General features: G+C 36.2%; 5 protein-coding genes across 7 annotated transcripts; 4 read left to right on the top strand and 1 right to left on the bottom strand.

Annotated features, from left to right (window-relative positions):
• Positions 1-32: 32 nt before the first annotated feature.
• On the top strand, positions 33-12,840 carry LOC105170668 (UDP-galactose/UDP-glucose transporter 5B). 3 transcript variants are annotated; one of them, XR_848515.3, is made up of 13 exons: positions 33-179; positions 326-494; positions 3,037-3,150; positions 3,503-3,595; positions 3,778-3,843; positions 5,967-6,065; positions 6,951-7,030; positions 9,989-10,101; positions 11,168-11,256; positions 11,447-11,533; positions 11,632-11,700; positions 11,781-12,161; positions 12,682-12,840. XR_848515.3 is itself a non-coding variant. In XM_011091533.3 (12 exons), the coding sequence occupies exons 2-12, from the start codon at positions 381-383 to the stop codon at positions 11,892-11,894; spliced, it is 1,038 nt and encodes a 345-aa protein (XP_011089835.1). In that variant the 5' UTR covers positions 33-179; positions 326-380; the 3' UTR covers positions 11,895-12,463. The 3 variants fall into 3 exon arrangements, 2 of the variants coding, with proteins under 2 accessions (XP_011089835.1, XP_011089836.1); XM_011091533.3 differs by lacking the exon at positions 12,682-12,840 and having other exon boundaries at positions 11,781-12,463; XM_011091534.3 differs by lacking the exon at positions 12,682-12,840 and having other exon boundaries at positions 36-179; positions 342-494; positions 11,781-12,463.
• A 1,988-nt stretch (positions 12,841-14,828) lies between these two features.
• LOC105170669 (dirigent protein 10) lies at positions 14,829-15,952 on the top strand. Its single transcript, XM_011091536.3, has one exon. It carries the CDS (start codon positions 14,889-14,891, stop codon positions 15,783-15,785), a length of 897 nt encoding a protein of 298 aa, XP_011089838.2. The 5' UTR covers positions 14,829-14,888; the 3' UTR covers positions 15,786-15,952.
• Positions 15,953-17,309: 1,357 nt separating this feature from the next.
• LOC105170670 (large ribosomal subunit protein uL29) lies at positions 17,310-19,330 on the top strand. Its single transcript, XM_011091537.3, has 3 exons — positions 17,310-17,435; positions 17,542-17,834; positions 19,105-19,330. Exons 1-3 carry the CDS (start codon positions 17,432-17,434, stop codon positions 19,177-19,179), a joined length of 372 nt encoding a protein of 123 aa, XP_011089839.1. The 5' UTR covers positions 17,310-17,431; the 3' UTR covers positions 19,180-19,330.
• A 1,435-nt stretch (positions 19,331-20,765) lies between these two features.
• On the top strand, positions 20,766-22,930 carry LOC105170860 (exocyst complex component EXO70H1). The gene has a single exon (XM_011091781.2). The coding sequence runs from the start codon at positions 20,914-20,916 to the stop codon at positions 22,816-22,818; it is 1,905 nt and encodes a 634-aa protein (XP_011090083.1). The 5' UTR covers positions 20,766-20,913; the 3' UTR covers positions 22,819-22,930.
• Positions 22,931-23,190: 260 nt separating this feature from the next.
• On the bottom strand, positions 23,191-25,054 carry LOC105170671 (3-ketoacyl-CoA synthase 12). The gene has a single exon (XM_011091538.3). The coding sequence runs from the start codon at positions 24,966-24,968 to the stop codon at positions 23,520-23,522; it is 1,449 nt and encodes a 482-aa protein (XP_011089840.1). The 5' UTR covers positions 24,969-25,054; the 3' UTR covers positions 23,191-23,519.
• Between the last annotated feature and the right edge of the window lie 1,577 nt (positions 25,055-26,631).

Here is a 26,631-nt window from a genome sequence, read left to right on the forward strand (position 1 = left end):
GTGGCTTCCAAAGCACTGTCCACATACTTTTAATAATAATAATAATCATATAAAAGAAGCAGAGAGGGAAAGGAAAACCAAAACCCCTCCCAAATACTTTTAGCTGCCGATCAAATCCGTTTCAGATCACTGTATACTGTTTCCACTTCCTGGAAACCCGCTTCGTGTTTCTGCTTTCGGTACTTTTGGCTTCCTTTACTTCTCCGCTCTTGTACATTTGTATTGATGTTTTCGCACCTAGTGTTGAGGGTGTGTGTGTTGTTGTTGTTTGTTTTGGCTGTTGAAATGAATGTTGCGTTGGTTTATTTCGTGAACATTCATGAAGGTGTGATTTGGTGAAGATTGGTGGTGGAGGCGGCGGCGGATGATTGGATTTAAATATGGCGGAGCAACCGTCGCAGTTGATGCAGAGATTGAAAGAGAACAAACTGTTCAAGATGGTCTTCGCCGTAGCTGGAATCATGTCAACACTTCTTGTTTACGGAGTCTTACAGGTGAAGTTCCTTCTCGTTGTGGATTTTTTCTATAATTGTTGTGAATGGACCGATTTATCTACAAAGTGAAATGTAGAGATGTTCTTTGAAACTAATATTCTACTTTTTTTTTTAAATATATTTTAAGGTATAAATTATGTTGAATAATGCTCACACAATTCAAGCTTGAAATTAAGTAGCATAAATGCGATAAAGGCATCTGATAAATAACTTGTCTAGCTTCATTCAACTGTAACCATTAGCATAAAGCCAAAATACTATTTCCAGAAAGGAAGTTCCAATTTATCAAAGGACAAAATTAAGTATATATATGGGTGACAGTTCTAATATGCATAGTTAAATAGATAGTAACATGCATAAATCAGTACGAATTTTCAACAGCTCTAAGTTTTGAAATATTATCACTGAATAAAACTTTGAAGAATAAATTATGTGTTTTTGATGATAGCAGATTTGAACATCAAATTTCTTGTCATGTATCACTGGATAGGAGCAATGGAGTTAAACAGTAGGCAGTAGTATCAATACAAATAGGATAGGTGTGCTTCCAGAAAGTTAAAATAGTTCAATAATATGGCTTGGTATTACCGATGGGTTTCTTCTAGCGGAAAACCAAGTTAAAACACATGGAATCATGTACAGTGGTTGGTGAATTTCAATTGTAGCTCCAGTCCCCTGGTTTGGCTGTTGCTTGGTATACAGAATACTGCTTAAGATGCATATTAATTTGGGCTTGCTGAGGTCTAATTCACCAGTTGAGAGGCATGCTGGTACTGGAGGAAAATGCATACAGAAATAAATGATTTTCTACCTAAAATTTGTCTCTTCTGAACTTTTAGTTGCTAATGGTCCCCCTTTCCATACAATGCTGTTGATCTGCTACCTTTAGAATACATCCTTTTAGATAAACATTATCCTTTTGATTCATATGTTTGTCTTTGTACATAGTGGTGTTCCTTATGCTAGTTGAATGTCAATGATGATAGGTGAAGTTTGGAACGTGAGAATAGTGTCTGTTACATGACACAGATTGACTCCTTTATTGGTGTGATGGTCATTTTACATCTTTTGTGTAGTCGAGGTTTTTGTTGCTGTGCCGGTGCCAGCACTGGTGCAGTCTTGAAGGGATGGTTATTTAGCTATATTAGTTGTTTGGACCTTGCTTTATTGGAGAAATGTCAATGTGAAATAGACTGGAACGCATATAGGGTCAGTTGGTGGCAGTTGTGGAGTTATCTTCCACAAAATATGGTTGCAGGTTGAGTATGTATGAGAGTGTTGCAGGTTTTTACAGTTGTGACTGAGTTGACCGAGATGTATATGATTGTCATGAAGGTTGTTGAGATGGTCTGAGATTGAGAGCGTTCATTAAGGAATGGCATTATGGTTTTGAGACCACGGAGGAAAAGCATGAACTTAGAAAAAGGATATGTCACCCGTGCATCTTGAAGTGCTCTCATATTTCCGTTGGCTGTATTTATGCATCTTTAGCAAGGATTATGATATCATTATGTATTCATGTTGTTTTAAAATGAATGAACCACTCTAAATTTCTCTGTGCAGTATATTTTCTTTGATCTTTTCTTTTTCTTTTCCGTCATTTGCATCTAAGTAGAGGCACCAAGGCTGTATGATACTGTTTGTTTGAAATCTTCGAAACAAAGTTTAAATAAGTTGGGTACAGCTGAGATAAGACGTTGGAGCTTACTTCTGTCAAAGCAGAAAGGACAAGATGAAAATGAGGATGCATTAGTCGGTCGAGGTAATGCCTGATATAGATAAACTCATGGAACGTGACTAGGACATGGATGAGCTTTTGTATTTTTCCTGAAAAAATGGTTCTAATGAAAGTATTGGTGTAGGTGGAGATCACTTTACTCAAGGAGACTGAATTGTTTAGTTGCGTATTCCAGTTGAGGGACTGGGAATGAGAAAGAGAGTATACTGAAATATTTCCTTTACTTTGTCCTTAATTGTTTTGGAGCAGGCAACCAATTAAGATCCGACCAGGATAGAAGAAGATCTCACTAATGCTTGCACAGGATGCAGATGAAATGTGTGTATCCATGTTGTCAGTGAAAATAGCATGTTAACATATCTTGTTTGTATATGACAAAACGTATTCTGTATACCAAGCAACAGCCAAACCTACCATTACCAAGCACCTACCAGAATAGAATCATGCCTTTGCTTGAGGAGTGAGAGTGAGATTTTTAGACGTTACTCTATGCTCATGCATTAACCTGTGATGTTTTATGCTCCAGATGACCTGACCTTAATCAAAACAGGGTTTGGAGTTCTTCATTTACTTTAAATTTTGTTTAAAGATGAAAACTAACAAACTACTGTGAGGAGCTTGTACTGGCATAGAAAGCTTGTAATCCTATATAGCTAACTTGTTAAAATCTACATATTGCGTCACATTCAATTAAATAGTCTTAGTCTTACTTGATTTAAAACTTTTGTCCGTCTGATTTGAGTAATCTCTTAGTTCAGATCAAAATTATTTCTGAAGAACTGACTGAAAAATGGTTTCTTTCAGGAAAAGATTATGAGAGTTCCATATGGTCCAAACAAAGAATATTTTAAGTACTCATTGTTTCTTGTCTTCTGCAACCGCATCACCACTTCTGCTGTATCTGGAGGATTCTTACTGGTAATTGTGATCCAAAGCATGACGAAACATTTTCTTATCACGTACCTGGAATTAAAGTGTTCAGTTCAAGTTTGAAGCACACGGGTCCAGATGGTTTGTGATTGGAAGTATCTAGCATAAAGTAATCTGATTCGGTATTCTGTTTGTCCTATTAGGTCAGATGCTATCCAGAATATTGTGTAGCCTATGAAGTGCAAGTAGTTTATTGCCCAAGCACACACACATGCTGCACATTTAAATGATTCATCCTTTTATGTAATAGGAAGCTTGTCAGGTGTTTACCAAATCATCAATGGATGTATGGAAATTATCAGCCTTTATTTTGATTTCATTCTCTCTATCTCTTTTCCAGGCAAGTAAAACTGTCCTGGACCCTGTTGCTCCAATTTACAAGTATTGTGTTGTATCGGTGTCTAATATACTCACTACAACGTGCCAGTATGAGGTAAGTTTGTATTTCCTTGCAGAGCTGGATCTAAGTTAATGTGCTTTCATTTCTACCCTGGAGAAACACTATATTCTATTGTTTACTTTCACAAAGGGATTGGCCTTTTATATTCCGTATTGTATGTTATGATATCAAGTGAAGAGCTTAACATGAAATATTTCTGGTTATACTTTCTCCAGGCCCTTAAATACGTCAGTTTCCCAGTGCAGACGCTGGCAAAATGTGCTAAGATGATACCTGTAATGGTAAGTCTGATCTGTAACCTCTTATTGCTCATTAGTAAGGAAACAGAATCAAGAAAGAAACATCAGCCAGCCGGTTACTTATCGACTGTGGTGTAAATGCCTAAAATCCCTGAAATAAATTTGCTATATGAAAAAGTCAGAAGAATTGGCATCTTTTATACATATCCATTTACACAATTATCACTCTGCTCAGGTTTAGTTGGTTCACAACTATCTCAATACCCTCAGGACAGATATATTAACGAAGCTTAAATAATTCTTTATTCTATTAAAATTTCCATTTAGCAAAAACGGTGTAATAAAACAAGGCAAAATAAGAAAGAATAAATGGTTTTTAATTCAAAACCATGGAGATCATCAGTAAAAGCAACTCTTGCCATTTAGAAATGGCACCAAGCAGCAAAATCTGCTCTGGACTGCCCGTTAAAAGTTAAATCGACCGTATGGACATTGCTTTTATTGCTTTGATTTATTTCTTTTTCTTTGGGTTTGGTAGTGAACGTTACCTTTCAAATATTGTGATTTTGACTCACAGTGAAATTTCTGTTAACATTATCATCTAACATGATAAGACTTTTGACTGCCAATGAAATTTTCCTTCTCAACTTGTTTAAGAAAGTTCACTTGTAAAAGATATGATAAAACATCACTTTAAGAGTTTTACTCAAATTAAGGGAATGCTAATTTGCAAATTTACTCTTGGTGAAAATTGTTTCTGAACAGCTTCAAATTGTTTTCAGTTCATGATCTGCTTTGAAATTTCAATGAGTAATAATCTCACTCTCGCTCTCCCATTAATATGTTGAATCAAAACTTTGATGTTTACCTTTACTTTTTGTACCATTTAATTCTTTGCTGAAAAATGATTGTTCCTAATTAACTTATAAAACTCTCGGAGGAACAAGCCTAAAAAAGTCCTAAAGTTGGAAGTCAGAATTGAATATGGAATATTAAGTGGAAAATTGTGACTTTGACCAAGAAAAGTTAACTGCAACAGTCCCACCATGTGCCAATGAGCAGGGTGTTCAAAACTCAGTTAACCGGCCGGAAGTAGGCCAAACCGAATTTTTGTTTCATACGGAATACTGAGTCGAAAATTTGGTTTGGTATTCTTTTCATTTTTTAAAAAAAAATCGGTACTATTCAGTTGGTTACAATTCTCTTGTTTGGTTAACCGAGCCGACGGAATAACCGAAATTTAAAAAAAAAAAATTATACATTATAATTCTATAAAATATATTAATATATAAAAATTATATTTATAATTTATAAATATATATATTTTATTATAATTTAATTTCTATTAACTTTTAAATTTGAATTTGAATTGTTGTTATTTTGATAAATATTGTGTCGTTAAGTTTGAATTTGAATTGTTGTTATTTTAATTTTGAATTGTATTCGTATTGTGTTGTTTTGATTTAATATGTATTCGTATAGTTGACTTTGGTTGAACATTTTGTTTTTTAAAATTTTATATTTTTGGACACGTAATTTTGGATAAAAATCATAAAATATTAAAATCACAGATCTTTTTTAAATAAAATTCGGTTTTCGGTTTTCAACTGAACCAAACCGAATTTTTTTTTGTTATAACCAAACCAAACTGGCTATTCCAGTTCGGTATTAATATGGCGTACCGAAATTTAGTTAACCGACCGAATTGAACAGGCCTACCCATGAGCTGGGCCCCAGGCCCCAAAAACAGTACTTTGGTACAATGAACTCCCTTACCAATTGTTGCGTTCTTTGCAAAATAGAGTGCCGGTTACCATACAATTTCTCCTGGGCTCTTGTATTATGAGGACCAAAACGCCAAAATGCATGTTTGACGACGAGAGGAAACAAGGCCTGCAAAAACCTTACAGTTTCTTCCGGCAACGATAAGGAATGGGGATATTACATTTATATCCAGGTTGAACAAGAAGGCCAGCTGTCGTTTGGTTTCTCCTTAATTTGTAACTCTAGAATGAGCAGCAAATCTTATATTTCCTAAACTGAGTTGAAAGTTGACTTTGAGAATCTAAAGTTAGATCTTAATCAAAATATATTCAAAACTTTAGGATGTTTGAAGTTGCGCTCTTTTTGACGACCTTACTTTTCTGTGTCTCATTTGGGTGCAGATTTGGGGCACTTTTATCATGCAAAAGAAGTATACTGGACGTGATTATCTATTTGCCTTCTTGGTGACCCTTGGATGCTCAATTTTTATATTATTTCCGGTAAAGATTTTGGAAACTCTGGACATGGATCTTTTGTTAGTACTGTGTGTCAAGTAACTCCTTGGCAGATTGTGAACCATTTACATCTAAAAGTCGACTGTATGATAATAGATCTTTGTAGTGGATCTGCTGCCATCTGGTCTGACGAGTTTATATTTTGTTTGCTTTTCTTCAAGATGTAGATTTCTGGTGCATGCGGTCAAGACTTGGTTAGGCATAGATAGGAAAATGACAGAAGATAATAAAAGTTCCTCTTGTATCTTCGATACTTTTGAGATCAGTGACCATAAATCACTCCTGAAGTGCTTAAGAAACGGTCCACTACTTAATGCCAGTATGATGGATTTTATTTTATTATACTTCATTTCTCTCTCTCTGTTTTTTCTCCTTGAAATAAAGAATGAACTCTAAATGAAGAGACAGGTTCAATGCAAATAGACTGCTTTAAATAGGCATCACAGATGAAGGAAAAATAGAAAAACCTACATGAACTAAATTTCCTGTAATGCATCTCCAGTCTCCAAACAGAACAGGCTAAAGTGTCTTTCTGGAAGTCGGATGAAGCAAAGTCTTGGGATAGTTTTATATTATACAAAAGGGCTACTGAAGAAATTCTCATGCCCTCTCCCTGTAGATATGTCCTTTATAAGAAATTGTATCTGTACAAGATAAATCTGGCAAGCTGTTCTTTTCCTTTTTCCTTTTTTCCATTTTCTCTTTTTAGAGAACTAAGTTGATGCTCAACTTGAAAATATCCTTGTGATATCCTATGTCAGGTTATAAATGATTGCAAGAATCATTTGTGGTTTATCTTGCTTATTAATTGTATAGTTTGTGAAGTTGTTTACTTGATCATTGACTATATTTCTACTCTTCCAAATGTAGGCAGAAGGTGACATTAGTCCATACAGTAGAGGAAGGGAAAGCACGGTTTGGGGTGTTTCCTTGATGCTTGGTTATCTTGGGTATGAGAATAAACTTTGGTTTTTAGCTTTCTAAATATTTGGTTAAAGTCATTCTTATGTTGAAAAAGAGCGCATGTTATCCAAAATAGGCTTCTTTTTGTAGTTTCAACACCACGTGTGCCTGACACACACGTGATTTGAGTCTGAGCTTCTCAGAATCCAGTGCTGTTTGGTAGCAGTGATAATCCCTAGGAACCAATATAGGACAGATAACTAGTATAGTACCCAGATGTCTTAATGCATACTATAAATTTCTCCTATTGTCAAATCTACCTCTAATGCACAGTATGCGAGGTACCTTTTAGTCAAGGGCTCTCCATGACCAAGTTTTGGAAAATTAGTCTACACTTTCACTTTATTGGGCATGAAATAGTTAATCTTCAAGCCCAGCAAGCATAAGATGGATGCAGTCTAATTTCGAAAGCTTGATAACTCTTTATGATAGTATAGTTATTTTAATTACCTACCATTGACATTGCATAAAATGTTGTTTTCGTCTAATTGGCATTAATTCAAAGAAGCTTTTGAAAGCAATTCAGTTCTTTTATTTCCTAAATTTGGGTTGTTTAGAATTTTGTTTGGTTACGCGCTGCTATATACTATATCTCTTGGATTATTTTCGCAAGTGGACTACCTGTTTTGATAATGCTGAGAAGAGTAGGGATGGTAGGGCACTTGCTGAGAGCTGACATTCACGAAACCCAGAGGAAAGTAGATGATTTTGAGCTGCCTGATTTAGGTGCAAAAGTAATTTACATTTTATGAATAAATCCCAAGAAAATTTGCTTTCCACTCTGGAGGTGCTGACCAGCCTTTGTAGTGAGAAGTAGAATGTTAAAGAATGGATTGCTTTGCAGTTTTAGGTTCCAATAATGTTTCTTGTCCTCTTAGAATAGTAAAGTGTCCCTGCTTCTCTTTGATTCTGTTGGTCTCTCCGCTCTGCTCTACTACTCTCTTTTGATGTTTTTTTCTTTTCATGTTGGCTAAATTATAACGAGCTCCCTGAAGTTTGACATAGTTATAAATATTGTTTCATTGTTTGGGAAATTACTGATATCTTCCTAAATTTGAGGGTTGTTTAACAACTAGCCCAGACCCCAAATTACCAGCTCTTGACGTATGAATTTGTTAGTCTCTGCTAGGTTTTGATCCATTTTTGTGGTGAGTTGACAAAAACGCCCTTGTATAGACTAAGTAAATCTTTTTAATTATTCTTAAATATTTTTAATTATTCTTGAAAATTTCCTGAAATCTTTTTATAGACTAAGTAAATAAACTTTTTACAATTTTTCAAATTTTTCCATCCACCTCGTCCACTTTTTCACAAAATTTCAATTTTTTTTAAAAGAAAAAAAATACCGTAAGGGCAAACTTGATAATTTAAAAGCTCCATCCAAGATAGTATATTAATTTTTCAAACAAGGAGGGGGTATCCATACTTGTTGTATCAAATCTCCCCTGGGGAGCTTGTAGTAATTTACCCTTTCTTTTTTTAAGGATGGGGTAGGGTGGGTGGGTGGGTGGGTGGAGGAGGAGAGGGGACCTGGAGGGTGGGGTGTGAGATTTACAAGGATTGCCTTAAGTGGCATCATGTTCTTTCAGAACAAAATGTTCATTGCCTCGTGTGAAGTTAGAAGTTGACTACACTGGATATTCTGGTTCTTTCTAAAAATTTGAGCTAAAATCAGTTCAAGAACTTCTCTATAGAAAAGGAAATTCTGGGGTTGTCTTCTCTTCTCTATAACTAATCAAGAGTCTAGAAAATGAAACTAGTGAATTGTTACATTACTATAGTGAGAGATTGTCATAAAAAGTTTTGGATTAGAAAATATTACAAGTTTTATGATATGAGGAACAAAACCAGACACGTAACTAGATCTCTGCATTGGATTTTAAAATGCTTTAGAAGTCATAATTTGTTGCAATAAAGTTGTAAAATACGTTTTTGATCTTTATGTGCATATATAAGTCTGAGAAATTCGGTCTCAAGATGAGATCAATTCTTTTCTTGTTCTTGGTAAAAAGAAAGTGGATCTGCTCTTGATTGCCTTTGTTGTTGTAGAACTACCCAATAAGGAGTAATTATATCTACTTTATGTTGAACAAAGGCTTTATTTGGTGGCCATTTTGATTTGAGTGAATGATTTGGAGAAAGGATTTCAAAAATTAAATAGATTTGGAATCAGTTACAATGCTATTAAATATAGTTCTAAATAAGAATTAAATTATTTGAAATCCTTTATAGCATAGAATTATCCGAGTATAGTGGATATTATTACTAATTTAAAATTCTTAGCTCCACATCCTTCAAGCCAAACACAACAATGGAGAACTTCTTCCTACTTTCTAACTTCTTAGGAATAAAAACCAGTTGTATATGCAGTGCCAAACCTTCATGTCGAACTAGAAACACTAAAGATTTTGGAAACAAACCAATACATTCCAGAACAAGAGATTACCAAAAACCACCTATATTTGTAATCCTTGCCCACAATTGTTCACTAGTGATAGCAACTTTGACCCCCAAAGCTTCAATCTTCAATCCGTCCCCAATTGGCCATTGAGTCAGCTACTTGGTTCACTCCCTTGTGAATGAACTGGTCTATCTTTTTCTCTCTGTGCCAAAATACTATTATGCTCTCCCCCTTTCACCTCTCTATATATCCTCCACATCTCTTTCTCTGTTAGTTTTCTCTCATGTGAACCACAGCTAAAGGAGCCTTATTTGGTTCTCCTTATGAGCTTTGTTGATATCTAAACTCACGCAATATACCAAGATAAATTTTCTCCTTAACTTCGATCTGGTATTGAAATGAAGTACAGGCTTTCATGTATTTTATTGATTTAATGAGCAATCTGTTTAGCTTTTAAGTTAATCGTCCACAAATAAAGTGGCAAGTAATTTAGTGTTTCTGTCCTGAGCAGTTTCTCTTAATTATTGTTGCATTGGTTTTACAGGTTTGATGGGTTCACAAGCACATTTCAGGATAAACTTTTCAAAGGCTATGATATGGGGATACACAATCAGATATTTTACACAACACTGTGTTCTTGCATGATCAGCTTCACTGGTAAGATAAGCAGTCAAGAATCTCTTGTTCCTGTCGTTATCTAGCTTTGTTCCTTTGATTTGAGTCTTGATCCCTTTATAGGTTGGTTATAAGATTAAAACTGTATACGAAATGGAAGAGCGACCCACATCTTTGAAACTGAAGTGTTAAAGCTGAGATCATGTTTCAGTCGTCCAGTATTTCTGTGGACGTATTATTTCACAAAATTCGAAACTCAAAATTGTCTTTCATAAGCTCAAGTAAAATTTTCTGATTTTGTCATTCATTGGCTCCAAAGATGTAGAAAGCAACGCCTATGGGGGGATATTTTTAAGGTTCTTTCAGATCATAGACTGTTTAATTCTAGTTTATATTGCTCTCAAGAGGAAGCACTATAGGAGCCTGCCTTATTAATGATGAAGTACTAGCTTAAATTTTGATCTGAAATGTGGTGCAATTATAAGTTTATCTATGCAAAAAGAGTCTTTATCACTTTTGTTCTAATTCTATTGCTGCATTTTATGAATACATTTTGGCGTGTAAAAGAGATCATTCACGAAATGCAGCAACTTCTCCGATAAAACAAATGAAATAAAATAATCATGCTCACTAGGTTAGGAGACCTCTATTTGCACATAGAATTCACTATTTAACTTCTGGAGATTGCATGGACTGAGATTTTGACATTTGCTTGGTGCAATTTCTTACGTATAAACACCACTTATGCATGTACTTCAGAAACAAAAACATGAACTTCTTGTAGAAGTTCTTAAGTCACTAAATCATGAAGTACCATTAAATTCTGAAGATGTACTTCTTCGATCAAGAATTTCCTTTGACTGATTAGAGAAGAAACTTCTGTTTCTAACATGATAGGTGGTCTTGGCAGGTATTGACAGATTTTACATTCTCCTGTAAAATTGTTTTAATGTCATAGTATGAATTACTTAGGACACTTTTGACATGTTCTCATGAGTTACTTCCCTATCTGCATGATTATACATAAGATGGACTGCTGTGTATGAAATGTCAGTTTTCATATTAGCTGCCAACATTGATTTGATGGTTCTGTTTGATTTCTATGTAGGTCTACTCTTACAAGGCAATCTTCCCATGGCTATAGATTTTGTTACCCGGCACAATGATTGCTTTATTGACATCATAATTTTGTCAACTGTAAGTTGCAGAACTCTACTCTTTTACTTTCCATGCAATCTAAACTTCAATAATGAACAAATTTTTTAGTTTTCAATTTACTTCTATATCCCTTCTGTATTTTTATCATTGAATGTCCTGTGAACACATGAAAACAATTTGTCTCTCGTAACTGGACAAACATTATGCTTGATGTGATCTTGGGTTGCAGGTGGCGACAGTTAGTCAATTCTTCATTTCTTACACAATCCGTAATTTTGGTGCTCTTGCCTTTGCCACCATAATGACCACAAGACAGGTATAGCAACCTTTTGATTTTATTATCGCCACACGCTTATCGTTTTCCAGCTGTTCTTTCTGGCACAATTAATTCATATGATTTACATGTTAGTGCAGTTGGTAAGCATTCTATTGTCCTGCGTGTGGTTTGCTCACCCACTCAGTGCAGAACAATTGATCGGAGCAGTAAGCCTCTCTCTTAACCCCTTTATTTATATGTTTCGGATTTTGAGAGTCTTGATTCCTCTTTTCGTTATGGATTTCAGGTTATTGTCTTTGGTACCTTGTACTCGAAAAGCTTCTTAAAAAGTAAGCCGGTGCCTTTGTCCTCAGAACAAACAGAGAATGAGGCTTCTGCTCCAGCGAGGGCTAACACATAACACATCGGCATCGTAACTAGGGACGTGCTATATCCCTCTCTGTTCAGGGGCTTAAGATCGCTAATCTCTTTAACTAGTTGTTGAATGATGGCTGTCCTTGTGACTTCTAAAGCTGGGGCTCTATCTACATATTTGAGAAGAACGGCTTTGCTTGGAGTAATTTTACCTGAAACTCCTGCAAGCATAAAATGATTCCAGACTTGTCTCAAGTAACAAGCAGCTGATGTACCCTCTGAAGCTTCACTACCATGGCCCATCTTTTTACAGGTAGAAAGTTTACTATCCGTACAACAAGAATGATCCCCTTAGTGAAAACTTTTTGTGGCTGCTCTTTGTTCTCTCAACCTCTATCTTCATAGAAATTTTGCGAAGTATGCTGATGACTAGTGGAAAAGGAGAAACGTTATTGCGTAACAGTTACTGCAAAGGTTTAGAATTCTTCTTTTTTGACCCAAATGATAGGGATTTTATCATTACCTGTAGATCTTCTCAAAGTCACTCAAAAACTCTTATTTTAAACAAATCTGATATATCATAGACAAATGAGATGCTATACACCCCTTAAATCATCATATTCGTTAGACTGTTATAGTTTCTATATATTCTTTTAAGTTGAAGGATAAAGGATTATGTACACCATTACGGCTTGAGTATCAATTATCAACAGTTATACAAATCAGCATCTAATAGTAATCTTTGTAGATGTCGAGACACACTGGCATTGCTTATATGCTTGGTTTATTGGTAGTAATGATTTGCTTCATATCGTGTTCCGTTTTCGTTTCAGTTTGAACTGGCCTCCTGTCGCTGCTTAATGTCGTCACACGTTGAGGTTGTGAAAATTGGACTTTGGGACCTGAAGCTGTGCTCATATCAGATTTTAACGTATTTTCATTCAATTTTAGAACACAATACTACTATCAGTATCAACAGCATTCATACTCAATCATCTTACTCATCATCCCAACCACCAATGATTAACAACAAACTGGAATTTAAAGAAAGGCACCCATACACCGAAGCATTTTCACAAAATAATTCACAATTAATGTGGCACCTCACAAGATACTACTTCACAATGACTATATTAAAATTCTGAATAAAAGATAAGAAGGAAAGGATGCTTTCTTGTGGACCTTACCTGTGTATGGAAAACCAAAAGAGTAGGCGTAGAAGTACCGTTCAGGAGAAGTGTATTTACTCTCTTATAAGTTTCTTTTTTTATTTTTAGTAAAAACGACTTAAATCTGAATCGTGGTTTTGTCTTTCACCCTCCCTATAGGTTCATAGTCATTGAAACTAGTTTCTTCATTTTCGTTGTTGTCGGACGCCACCTTTCGTGCTTAGGATGTTTCAGTCTCATGTATCGCTGAAGAAAGATTAACACAAAGTAAGATACCACGTGGATTATGCAGATTGTATGCTTGATTGTTTGTAGTAATTGAAGGAGTATCTACAAATTCCTGGGTTAATATGCAATATTTGCCCGTGCATCAGTCGTCTAGGCCGGAAAACTTATAGCACATGTGGTACTCCACTCGGACGATAGGCGGGGATGTTATTCACGGTTCACATGAATGGCGCATGCATCATAAACGATTCATTCGTTGATGGGTTGTGCATTTGGATATGCGCATGCCACACTCCTTGATCAACGGCCGCATATACCCATCAATGGAACGTTTCGGATTAGACGTGTGAATTACTAATGCTAGGAACATATACTCAAACTCATAATAGGAATGACAATGGGTATGGGATAGACTAGACCACGAACCCGTCCCAAACTTTGAAGCCATAATTGCATCACGGGACAGGTCTCGACCCTTAGGGTTTTCGACCCGGTCGGACCTGACTTGACCCGTATTCTGTCAGTTTAAATTTATATATATATTATATTTTTATACACCCTTATATAGAATATATTTTATACATATCTGTACATTTTATGTATACTTACATACAAATACACAAAATTAATATTTTATAAATTGGAAGAATGATATAAATAGCTTATAAATATTTTTTAATATACTGGAGAAGATTGTACTGCGTCACGATCACTGATCAACATGAGTAAGTCGGGACGATTGAAAAAATTTAATTGGCCACGAAGCTGATTGATCAAAATTTAGCTCCAGTGCCATATAGGACAAGTACTAGTTAGAACTAACAGTGTTAAATTAAAGATATTTCCTAGAGAATATATTCATTCAATGACCACAGGTTAACAATAATAAGTTTAACCCATGTATTTATAAACTTACAACAACGAATTCTAATAGAACTAGATTAGTGAATAAAATTCTACTCAATATAAACTTAGTAAATAAACACTTAATAAATAAAATTCTATCTCCGAGATCCTCAAGCTGATTCTGGGTGAAGGTCATCGGAGAGAGGTATCACTAAAATGAGTTTACAATGGTTTTTGAGTAGAATGAATACCAGTGGGCTGCAGCCAGAATTTCCAAATCTAGCTAGTAACTTTGATAAATAAAACTCTATTTATTAGGATAAAAAGATTGATAATTGCAGACTAGTCAACTATGATTCTCATCAATAAATAAAATTTAGTCATAACTAAAAGGTAAATTCACTTGTAATATATACGTGATTGTAAGATAAGACGTGTGATAGAAGATCTTCATCGTTAATAGATATATAGTTAATAGAATAAATTAACACGTAATTCAATTAAACATGTCAACTAAAATTTAAAAAAATGAAAGAACTGTTTGATAATATAATCATAACATGATTAACTTTTTCAATTAATAAATCATTGGTTTAGTTGTGAATAGTGCAGCATTACATTTACACCCAAACCACTGGAAATGCATGCACCTAATCCATCTATCAACTCCACAGATGCTCCACTCTTCCTTGATTGCTGTCTATATAATTCCCCCTCAACACTTTCCTGATATCTCAGTTCATCAGATCAAATACCATAAACAAACAATAACAATTTCTTCTTACAGACAATTAATCATGGCGTCTCATCTCAAGGCCATAGCATCCCTCCTCATTCTTGCCCTCATAATCTCATCTGCCACTTCCGCTCGAATTCTCGATGAGGAGGCAGACGCCGCCGCCCCTGCCGTGGTTCCTGGTGCCACCACCACCACCACCACACCTGGCGGTGCACCCATCACTCCCGCCAATCCTGGTGGTGCTGCCACCGTCGTAACAAACCCGGATGATCACTCTCTCACCTTCTTCATGCACGACATACTCGGTGGCAGCCGCCCCTCGGCCATTGCGGTGACAGGCATTGTGGCAAATCCGGCTATCGGCGGGCAAGTGCCCTTCGCCAAGCCCAACGGCGCCGTCCTGCCCGTGAACAACGGAATCCCCACGAACAACGCCAACGGCGGAATCGTGAACAACAACAACATCCCCTTCTTGACGGGCCTCAGCGGATTTACATCGAGCTTCGCGCAGAACAACAACGGGAACAACATTATTGGAGGGATGCCCGGATTCCCCGTCCTCGATAGCTCGCAGTTCCCGTCAGGCACCACCCTCCAGAAGCTCATGTTCGGCACGATGACTGTTTTCGACGACGAGTTGACGGAAGGACACGAACTGGGATCGGGGCTGGTGGGGAAGGCGCAGGGTTTCTACATATCGAGTTCAGAAGACGGGACGAGCCAGACTATGGCATTCACTGTGATGTTTACGAGTGGGAGTTACGCTGATAGTTTGAGCTTCTTTGGGGTTCACCGGACGGCGGTTTCGGAGTCGCACTTGGCCATAATGGGGGGGACGGGGAAGTATGTGAACGCTAAGGGGTTTGCCACTGTTAAGACCTTCCGAGGGACGAACCAGCACGAGACCGATGGAGTGGAGACACTGCTGCAGATTACTGTATACCTTGCTTATTAGTTTGTCTGGTGGAATTTCCTCAACACTATATGTATATGGTTAATGTTTACTGTGTGCTTCTTGTGAATTGGAAGTTTGTATGAGAATCTTGGGAAGTTGGAAATTGGATGTTTACGGTTCACAGTTGGAAATTGGATGTTTGCTTAAGCAAATTAGATTCAGTTCAACTAATTTTCAATCATATAATAAGTGCGGTACATTTATTATGTGATTTTTTATTTTTTTTCGACGGTATGCTGTTACAAATATGGCAGGTCAAGTATGGAAGTTCAGGTTCTTTCTCTGCTCTACCTGAAGGAACCCAGGAGCATTAAGTGAATACACAAGCGAACGGGCACTTCAACATACATTTTTATGTCTTGCACTTTTATTAGTTAGCACGATTTGAGTGAAGTTAGAATTTTTCCCATCACGAAACATGAACTCTCGTTTCTTTTCTTTCATGGTTACTTTCCTCTACTTGCAACACGACAAGTGTACTATATTTTTCATATAATTGGTTAAGATCTTACCGAACTCGATCCGAATTAGAATTTCACCTGTTCAGTAGCTATTCGATTTCTGGTACGGAGGAAATTATAATCCAAATTGGGTTAAATTGAATTTGAATCAATTATATGACTAATACAATACACTTATCATATAATTTAAGTATACTTTAGAAAAAAATAATCAATTATATTAAAAGTATATTACATTTACTTTGTAATTAATTTTGATTCGATCAAATCTGATTTGACTAAAATTTCTCGTATCATATGGCAAGATTTTCACGTCATTAAACATATATATAATTATAACGCGTATATAACAAGGGCGATAATAATTAAGAGGATGATGATAATTAAGGCGAAATTACTCAAACGGCCCTAAGAAACTGCCAGATTTCTCCTTCAAATCATTTTTATTGAATATTTTATGAACATTTTGAGCCAAGAACCAAATTTCATTATCCAAAAATTTACAATAGATTTAAATTTAATTAAAAAATCCAACATTAATAGAGTATCATTAGCTATTTCCAGAAAAAACCAATTAGAGCTTTTCAAAAGTATTATGACACTTTTGTACATAAGTAACGATTTATATGATATGCATACAGTATTCAGTAACGATTAATATTCAGTAATTAGATGCATAATTTAACAATAATCTTTATTTATTAATTTTCAGTCTTAATAGTAATAATTATTACGTAAAAATAGTGTCCGATAATAATTAGTGATAAATTATTGTACATATAAACTTGTTATTATAAACAATTACGTATCATAGTGACAAAGCACTAACATTACGTATATTTTGTTACTAATATTTGGTTATATTTATATCTTTTGAAATATTGAAAAATAATGCTAAAAGGAAAAATTATTTACTAAGACTTCAAACATTATATCAATTAACTTATGATTTAAATTTTGAAATATTAAACAATATAATTCACAAATTATTATTATTATTATTTTCTAGTACGGATGGGCTCCATTTGAAATTTGGAATTGGGCTTTGCTGATTCATCTGTAGCCCAAACAGAGGATCAATAAGTACATTAGGGTTTTCTCATTCCAGCAGCTCTTCACTTTGCTCATCCGCCAATTCGACTACCTACCTGCCCACAGAAAGCAAAGAGGGAGAAGAAACTCGAAATGGGTACGAAGAATTATTCATCGTGAATTAATAAGAAGATGTTATTGTTTTGTTTAAATTTTGCATGTACTGAGAAGAGTTGTGTTTTGTTTGGTTTCTGTTTTTCTAGCGAGGATTAAGGTTCATGAGTTGAGGCAGAAGAACAAGACGGAGCTGCTGGCACAGCTGAAGGATCTGAAGGCGGAGCTAGCGCTGCTGCGGGTGGCGAAGGTGACCGGTGGCGCTCCGAACAAACTTTCCAAGATCAAGGTGGTTAGGCTGTCCATTGCCCAGGTGCTGACCGTGATTTCTCAGAAGCAAAAAGCCGCTCTCAGGGAAGCGTACAAGAACAAGAAGTACTTGCCTCTTGATCTCCGCCCTAAGAAGACTCGTGCTATCCGCCGCCGCCTTACGAAGCACCAGGTATGATATTTTTTAATTTTTTTTCCTGTTTTTCTTTAGATAAGTGTATAAAAGCCTTTTCAATTTCGGAGATTTTGTTTTTTGAGTTAGTTTGGTATGACGGGTTAGTTTGGACGTGGGTTCGGGCTCATTTGGATGGTGGAACAGAATGCTGATTTCGGCAATGTCATGCCATTGTTTCATTTTCTTCCTTTATTTTTGCTGTGTTTTGGAAATTTTGATTTGCCGAGTACTACTGAAAACTTGCATTTGATATGTTGAGCATGCTATTTTATATTGATTTTCATGTCGGAGTTATAATGAGAGCGGAAATGACTCATAATCAATTGCTTGATAGTGATTGAGTTGATTTTGCTTTTTGTCTGTCATATCGGCCTCAATGGTATTTTGTAAACCTTGTGATATGATTTTTAATAGTTTAATTTGAATGTTGAGATGCAAATGTAATACTGACTTAATGGGATGCTCTTGTGATTGAAATTATGTTTCATGGCCGGTTTCGATCTGTTTTGAGTATACTTTTTTTTGCCTATAGTGTTTTGTTGAAATAGGTATATAATACTATAAGAAACCTATCCTGCCACCCTGCACCCACATGCACACCCTAAAACAAAAAAGTGGGAAAGAAAGAAAAAAGTAGAAAGGGTTCTTTCATATGGCAGTTTCACGGAATTATGTTAGTAGAATATATACGTCCACCTTGTTTCTCGCATTGTGAAAGTTAAGAGGATACCTATGATCTTATAATGACCCTGAGTTTGCAATCTTCTAATTCTAGATTATTTCTGTGTCTCAAATTGCATGTATAGTAAAAGCAGCATATCACTATTGAACATACGAAGCCTTCTGTTTTCCTTATTTGGGGTAGTGGGCTTGTGCCTCTTAACTGCCAGTATTTATAGACTTAACCATCTTTCTAGGAAATGTCATCTTATGTTTGCACTTTGAATACTTTTTCTCATTCTTCTGGGATGCATCAGCCTTCCTCTTGCTCTAAAAGCACTTGAGACCACATTCTTATTAATTAAAATTAGCATTTTGAGTTAGCCCCTTTTGATCATGATGACTGGCAATTGTTATAAAGTGTTGTATATGTTCTTGGAAAATGGATATGGCTCATCGGATTTGTTAACTCATTTCTTTTAGATTATTTGGTTGACATGTTAACCTCGAATTAATTGTTGTACTATTGCTGTTGCAATAGGAATGTTGCTTGGTTCTACCTTCTTTCCCCAGTCTTCTGAACTTTTGGTTTTTCTCGTTCTTTCAGGCATCTCTAAAGACAGAGAAGCAGAAAAAGAAGGAGATGTATTTTCCTATGAGGAAGTATGCCATTAAGGTTTAAATTTACTTGTGCTTGAAGCAATTTTGGTACTTCATATTTTCTGATCTTGAAGGGCACTGATACTGTGTCATGATGATTGTAGACTTGCAATTAGTTAAGCTGTGCCGACTAGACTTGAAATTCAAGTGCCATTATTCCGTTTTACAGACTATATCTATTTTATATCATATCTCATGCCAGAAGGATCATGGTTGATCATGTTAGTTTGCATCATTTTTGGTCTGTTTCAAGCCCGGCTGAGCTTCTTGATGGTAAGTCCTTTATCTGCCTCAACGTGTGCACACAGACATTGAGGTGAGTTTGGGTGGTTGTGGGAAGGAATTCCCTATGATTGTGAGTGCACGCTGGCTTAGTTTATACATTCATACTACAGCACTATAGATGATAGATCATCTCGAGCTATGGCCCTGAAACTCCTAGTGCTGTTTCTCACAACCCTATCTCACATGCACCTCCTGAAGGTAAGCTGCAACTGCTTAATAGTGTTTATTCACTATCACACCCCATTGATTTAAGTAAATCAGTTCTGTTGGAGATATCAAATTGTATTGTGTATCAAATGTAATCTAAATTACCCCTAATAATATAACTTTTGCCATTGAAAAAACAACATTAAATATACAATACTCGTATATATATATATAATATATATATAAAAGAGACATGATTTGACAATGAGCAGTAATTTTTTTTTTCAAACCGGATCAGACTTACAACATTTATTTTAAATTATCTTCAATAATAAATTTGAACAGACACAATCTATTTTCAACACATATTTAATATTTCTATTTTTCTCTCTATTTTTACAAAACATTCCAAAAATCAACCCCAAACATAGTTGGGCTAATGTTAATTTGATGTCAATTTTCATGGTAATAACAAATAGATAATTTGTAGTGTTTGGTACTTGAAGCATCAAACAATATTAACAAAAGCTCTTCAATTACTATATCCAGAATTACTTTATTGATAAGCATTTTGCTTCTCCCTTGGCTAGTTGTTGGGCAATGAAGCAAATACGCAGTACAGCCAATAAAGTGCGACGGGAAGGCCCTATGAGAGTTTCACAATGAATACAAAAATGACAGGAAAAAAGGAAAAGATTGAAGATAGCTTAACAATAAAAAATACTGTCCATTAGAGTTTGCTTGATTTATAAGATTGACACCTCACTATTAAAAGTTTGTAAGTTCAAATTCCATAAATATGAGTGTATGTCTGTTTCTATAATAATTTATTGTTTATTTGTATCATTTGAACATATTTGCTAAGTTGGGGTAATTGAAGTAGTTTTTTAATTTGAATGATATGATAAATTGTATACTATTAAAAAAAAAAATACAAGGATTAGAAGTAATCTTGTTCATGATTCTACTTAAAATATGTCGTATATTTTTAATGACGACAGAGGAAGATTTAATTTAACCATGGTTTGATTGGGTGAGAATTTCTGATTATTATTATTATTATTGTTTTCTAAAAAATTAAACCTTGTACATGGCATAAAAATTATTAGGTAGTTGATGGTTGAAAGTTACTTGAGCCGTGCCCGCTTTTGTAGCCTTTGTATTTGGTGAGTCAAACCCGCTTTCCCTCAATTTCTTACATCTCCCACTCTCAACCATAAACGATCACTGCATTTTCATCCGACCAAGAGCCACTTATCTGTACCTTCTCAACAAACTGAATTCTCAGACCAGCCAAATCTTTCTGCTGCTACTGCAAAGGAAAATGAAGGATTCGACATTACCATGCAACCCTTCTTCTCCTTTACCCTCTATCTCCTCCTCCACGCCGCCCTGCGCGGCCGACCAGGAAGCTCTCTCGGAAACCATGATAGAGGAAAGCATCTCTCGTGCCGAACCCATTATCAGGAAATGGGACTTAGGTATGGGTGGCCTCCAGAAATTCTCGAGCCTCTTTGTTGACGACAGAAGAGAAGCCAAGAGTTTCTTCGAAGCTGCGACAAGTCTGCAACAAGCCATCAACTACTATTTGAAGCAGAGTGCAGCCTCTGAGGAACTCATAAGGGTTCGGAAGCTAATGAAGGTCGCGATGAAGAGATTGGAGAAGGAATTTCACATGATTTTGTCTGCAAATCGAAAGAATCTTGATTCTGGATCGGTCTCAAGCCGGTCCTCAAGGACCAGGTCCAGCTTTTCTGAGTTCTTCGAATTTTCAGAGGAAGAAGTGAACTCGACGAGTCCACCCCGTACGTCCCCGCCTCCGCCTCCAACTCCGGGTGGGAATGCCAAGTTGGACGCTGAGAGAGCTACAGAAATGGCTATGGCTGACTTGATGGGAATTGCGGATTGCATGATCGCCTGTGGTTATGGGAGGGAATGCATACGTGTTTACAAGTCGATCAGGAAATCAATGGTTATTGAGAGCCTTTATCATCTGGGAGTTGAAAGATTAAGCCATCCTCAAATGAAGAAAATGGAATGGTTGGTCTTAGAACCCAAAATCAAGAGATGGTTGCGGGTGGTTAAGTTTGCGGTGAAAACTCTTTTACAGGGAGAGAAAATTCTTTGCGAAATCGTCTTCTCGGAGAAGGTGGCCGAGTCGTGTTTTCTTGATATCTCTTGCGATGCTGCCTGGAACCTGTTCAGTTTCCCTGAAAATGTAGCCAAATGCAAGAAGTTACTCTCGCCAGAGAAGATGTTCATCGCCCTGGATATTTATGAGGCAGTCTCTGACCTTTCGCCGGAGATTGAATCCCTATTTGCTAGCAAGTTTTTCACGTCAGTCAGGGCGCAGGCAACGGCGGCGCAGGCAAAGATGGGTGAAGCTGTGAGAACTATACTGGGCCAATTCGAGGCGGCGATTCAGAAGGACTCCTCAAAATCGCCGGTGGCAGGCGGCGTCCACCCCCTGACTCGCTACGTCATGAATTACCTTGTTTTCCTCAGTGATTACAGCGTCCACATTTCCAACATTGTAAAGGATGGGCCGGTGAACCCGCAAACTCCTCTACCAGAACCTCAATTCTCCAGCCTGACCGCCGTCAGCGAAGAGGACCCGTCTGCAACACCGATTAGCCGCCGCCTAGCATGGTTGATTCTAGTCCTGTTCAGCAACTTAGACAGCAAGGCGGCGCAATACAACAACGCCGCATTGCCGTACTTGTTCTTGGCCAACAACCTGAACTACGTTGTCTACAAGGTCCAAAACTCCAATCTTGGGCTCCTGATAGGATCCAACTGGATCCGAAAGCACGAGTCAAAGGTTAAACGATACTTAGCCAAATACGAGAAGTTAGGATGGAGTAAGATCCTCTCCTCATTGCCTGAGAATCCAACGGGGGAGATTTCACCAAAGGAAGTGAAAGAATGCTTTAAGAAATTTAACTCAAGTTTCCAGGAGGCCTACAAGAAGCAGTGTTCTTGGGTCATACCCGACCCGAAAATCCGAGAATCCGTTAAGGCGTCAGTATCCAAAAGGATCCTCTCCAGTTATCTGGTCTTTCACCAGAAACACAGAGGTAAACATGCCAAGGATTGTACGGTCGAGTCATTCATCAGATATACCCCCGAAGATTTGGAAAAATACTTCTCGCACATGTTTTCTGAGGCTGCGGGTGTTGTTGATAATAATTTCAAATTTCCAAAAAAAGTGGTCAATATTCATTGTTAAAATGTTTTGATATCATCGTACTAGACCAAATTAAATATCGACGCAAAACTATGAGACCAACATAATATTAGGGTAGTTTGAAAGTTGTTTTATGCATCTATACATACTTGTAGTCAACATTTTGTAAAATAAGAAATTTCATAGAAATTTATCTTAGAAGTTGTCTTCTATTATTATCTTCTCTTCTTTTCTAACAAAGTACTATTATTGCCACTTCAAAAAATGACAATAATGGGTCACGTCCTTTTCAATTTCTTCAACTCATAAAAGAAAATTATAAAACATGGTGCATATAAATGAAAGCAGTACTTGGCTCTCAAGATGTGTGGAAAATTATAGAGAATGACTATGAAAAATCTCAAAATGGAGCTATTTCAAACGAAAAAGAATAATTTTTTTCATCAATTTCTTCTGCTTTTTGCACAAAGATGAAACGACTTGCAGTTGGTGGTTGCCCCAACGATTCAGTGACAATCTATATGACTTTTCGTTGTGAACATCTTAGATTATACACGGTTCGAATTTCACGTCTAAGAAGTATTACATTCGACCTTTAATATGGCATGAACCACGTGCATGGATCAACAGTTAGACCTATGAATCTCACTCAAAATACAAAGAAAATATAAAAAACACACAGTAAAACAATTTCTTGAGCAGAAAATGAAGCAGCAAATTGGCCCGTCGGTCCCAAAAGTTAGTTAATTTGGGATTTCATATTCATCTGGGATTCTGTCTTCTTTGTGAAGCCATCCATACTCCTCCATGAAAGGATTTGCTGAGTTCTTGGGCGGATAGCTATCAATGAAGTTTTTCCAGACATTGTTGCCTTCTAAATCCCTCACCACCTCCCACAAGCAGCTGTTGCACTTAAATCCTGCCCCGAAGCTGATCATGAAAACCCTGTCCCCTTTCTTAAGCCTTTTCTTGGACTCCATATACGCTAACACGTACCACATGCTACTAGCCGACGTGTTCCCGAAACGATGCAATGTCATGCGTGCCGGCTCCACATCATACTCACTCAAGCTCAGGTTCTGTGCTACTGCATCGATCACTGCCTTGCCGCCCGTGTGAAGGCAGAAATGATCCACTCCTGTCCTGAAGTCGACTAGGGGACTGGCAGAGGTGCCAGCCGCCGTTTTGCTCCATTTGTGATGTAGTTCTGGAGCAAATTTTAGCAAGGTGAAGCGGAGGAGCTCATGGACGGGCAGGATCTTTGGGGCTATTTCCTTCAAGTTATCGACAAACGCACTAGTGGCGGCCTTGGGAAGGTTCTTGCCGAGGTGGAACCCGACTAGCCCTTTTTCATCCTCTTTTTGTAGGCAACAACCATAAGACTCGTCCTTCCAACCATGGTGAGTTCTCACTAGGCATTTTAGCTTGAACATGGCTTTGTTTTTCAAGGAATCTTTATTCGTCAGGATCATGGTGCAGCCTCCTGTTCTAAACAGGCAATTGGAGAGAATCATCGACCTTTCGTTGCCCGTGTACCAGTTTTGACTCAAAGACTCCGATGTTACCACAAGGGCTTGCACGTTTCCTCGAGTCTTGCATATGTTCTGGACGATGTGGATCGATATTAAGCTCGCGCTGCACCCCATCCCGGAAAGGTTGTAGACCTTGACGTCTTCCCTCATCTTGTAGATATTGATAACCCTGGCGGACAAAGAAGGGATAGTGGAAAGCATCGATATATTTACCACTAGGACGTCGATCTCTGAAGGAGGGATGCCTGTTCTCTTGAACAGCTTGTCAATGCTTGCAAGGAAGAATTCGTCCATTTCCAAGCGCCCATCGTCGAGCGTGGCGGATTCCTCACGGCCGTCGAACACCATCTTTGGGGCGTACGTTTCCTCGCCGATGCCTGAGTTGACAATGGCTTTCAAGAGGAACTTGTACTCGTGGAGCCCGAGAAGCTTGTTTCTCATAATGACTTCGCCGGAAAATTTCGTGGTGAGCTTTCTGTCGTCAGTCGGCATGTAGCACTCGTAGTCCAATATGTAACATCTGTTCCTCCTCCAACCCAAGCTTCTCCATAGGATGTAAAAGAGAAGAAGAAGAAGAAGAGGAAGACAACAGAAGAACATACCAACACGTTCCACCATCTCCTTTTCTACGGGGTTGGATGGAGATGAGGATTGTAACATATGTTGTCAGCAATGCTACATGTAATATTTAAACTAAACACTTTAGTGACAGTATCAGTATTTCAAAGGGGTTGGGCAAGATGCACATCCACTCTTCACACTGCGTCTACTTGTATTTTTGGTATCATAATTTTAGTCCAAGTATATTTTTAGTTATGCAATTTTTAAAAAATAATCCCACAACTTATAAAAAATTTCATTTTAGTCTTTCTATGAATTTTTATTAGAAACTTGATGGGAAAAATAAATGTGTGAATCTACAATTTCTAATTTAAATTGGGTTTATTCGAATTTGAATTAATTATATAATAATTGTATATACTTATTATGTGACTAATGTGCAATTTAAAAAAAAACAAATATTAATACACTTGCTCTGATTAATTTAATTCGTGGAAATCTAATTTGTATAAATATTTTCTGTAATATAGTTCGTCGACAACTTGTAGTCAATTATCCCAACTACCTTTCAACGCAAAAATGAGATTGCCCATCATGAGAGCTTGTCGTAATCGAACCAAAATCCATAATTAATTTCCTTATTCGAATAATCATATCCGATCAAGTTTCCATCAATTATTTACCGAAGCAAGAGATACAGGCCCACCTAACATTAATCGCGTGCTATAAATGGGCCGACTCATAAAAGTTGTTTTTTCGTACATTTAGTCTTTATACAAAAATAATATTTTTTGTAATTAAAATTATTATTTAATATGATATATATAAACTCTATGTTATATTTTAATATATATATTTGTATTGTATTATACTTTTTTTTTAAAAAAATTGAAAACTAATTTACTTATAATTTTTTTATCTATTTCTAAATTTTATATTTATATCAAGATACATACTATGCATTATGCAATGTGTTTTGTTACTTATAAATTTATGTCGAAATTTAGTGATTCCTATTAATTAATCTAAAAAAAATGATAATAATAACAATAGTGATGATTGAACAATTTTAATTATTTTTATTATTATTTAATTATATATAATGAGATCAAAAAATTTAATCAACAATTACGATATCTTAAAATTTGGGCACCCAATTCATACCAAATTTAAATATATATAAAATTATGTCCATTAGATCATATCGGACGGTATGATTTAAAATCATATTGCCTAATTCAACAATACACCGACTTGAATGATTATTCTTATGTTTCGAGTATGATATCTCGACATCCGTATCTCCAATAACTCTAAAACTTTATCAAATATATTTTTTTGTAAGTTTGATCATATCTAACGGTTTGATCTGAATTTTGATGGCCCGATTAAGCCATGTAATTCAAAAATGTATGATGATAGTTACATCAATGTAATACTAATATTTATAAATATATAAATTTATCGTAGATTGTGAACATATATTGATCTCAACTATAAAATATTTTTATGTATTACGATTGCATTATTCTAGATAATAGATATTTTTCTAAAATTTTAAATTGTTCAGTATGATTATTTTTTTTGGTATATTTCACTAATTATATTTACTACTAAACTAATCAATAGTTTATATTTATAACAATAAATTAAAATTTCATACTATATTTTGGTATATTTATAATATACTATACATTATGCAATCTATTTTATTACTTATAAATTTATATAAAAATTTGATTATTCCCATGATTTAATCTAA

The sequence above is a fragment of the Sesamum indicum genome, linkage group LG9 (genome assembly GCF_026168435.1).
Source record: "Sesamum indicum cultivar Baizhima isolate 11 linkage group LG9, ASM2616843v1, whole genome shotgun sequence".
NCBI lineage: Eukaryota > Viridiplantae > Streptophyta > Magnoliopsida > Lamiales > Pedaliaceae > Sesamum > Sesamum indicum.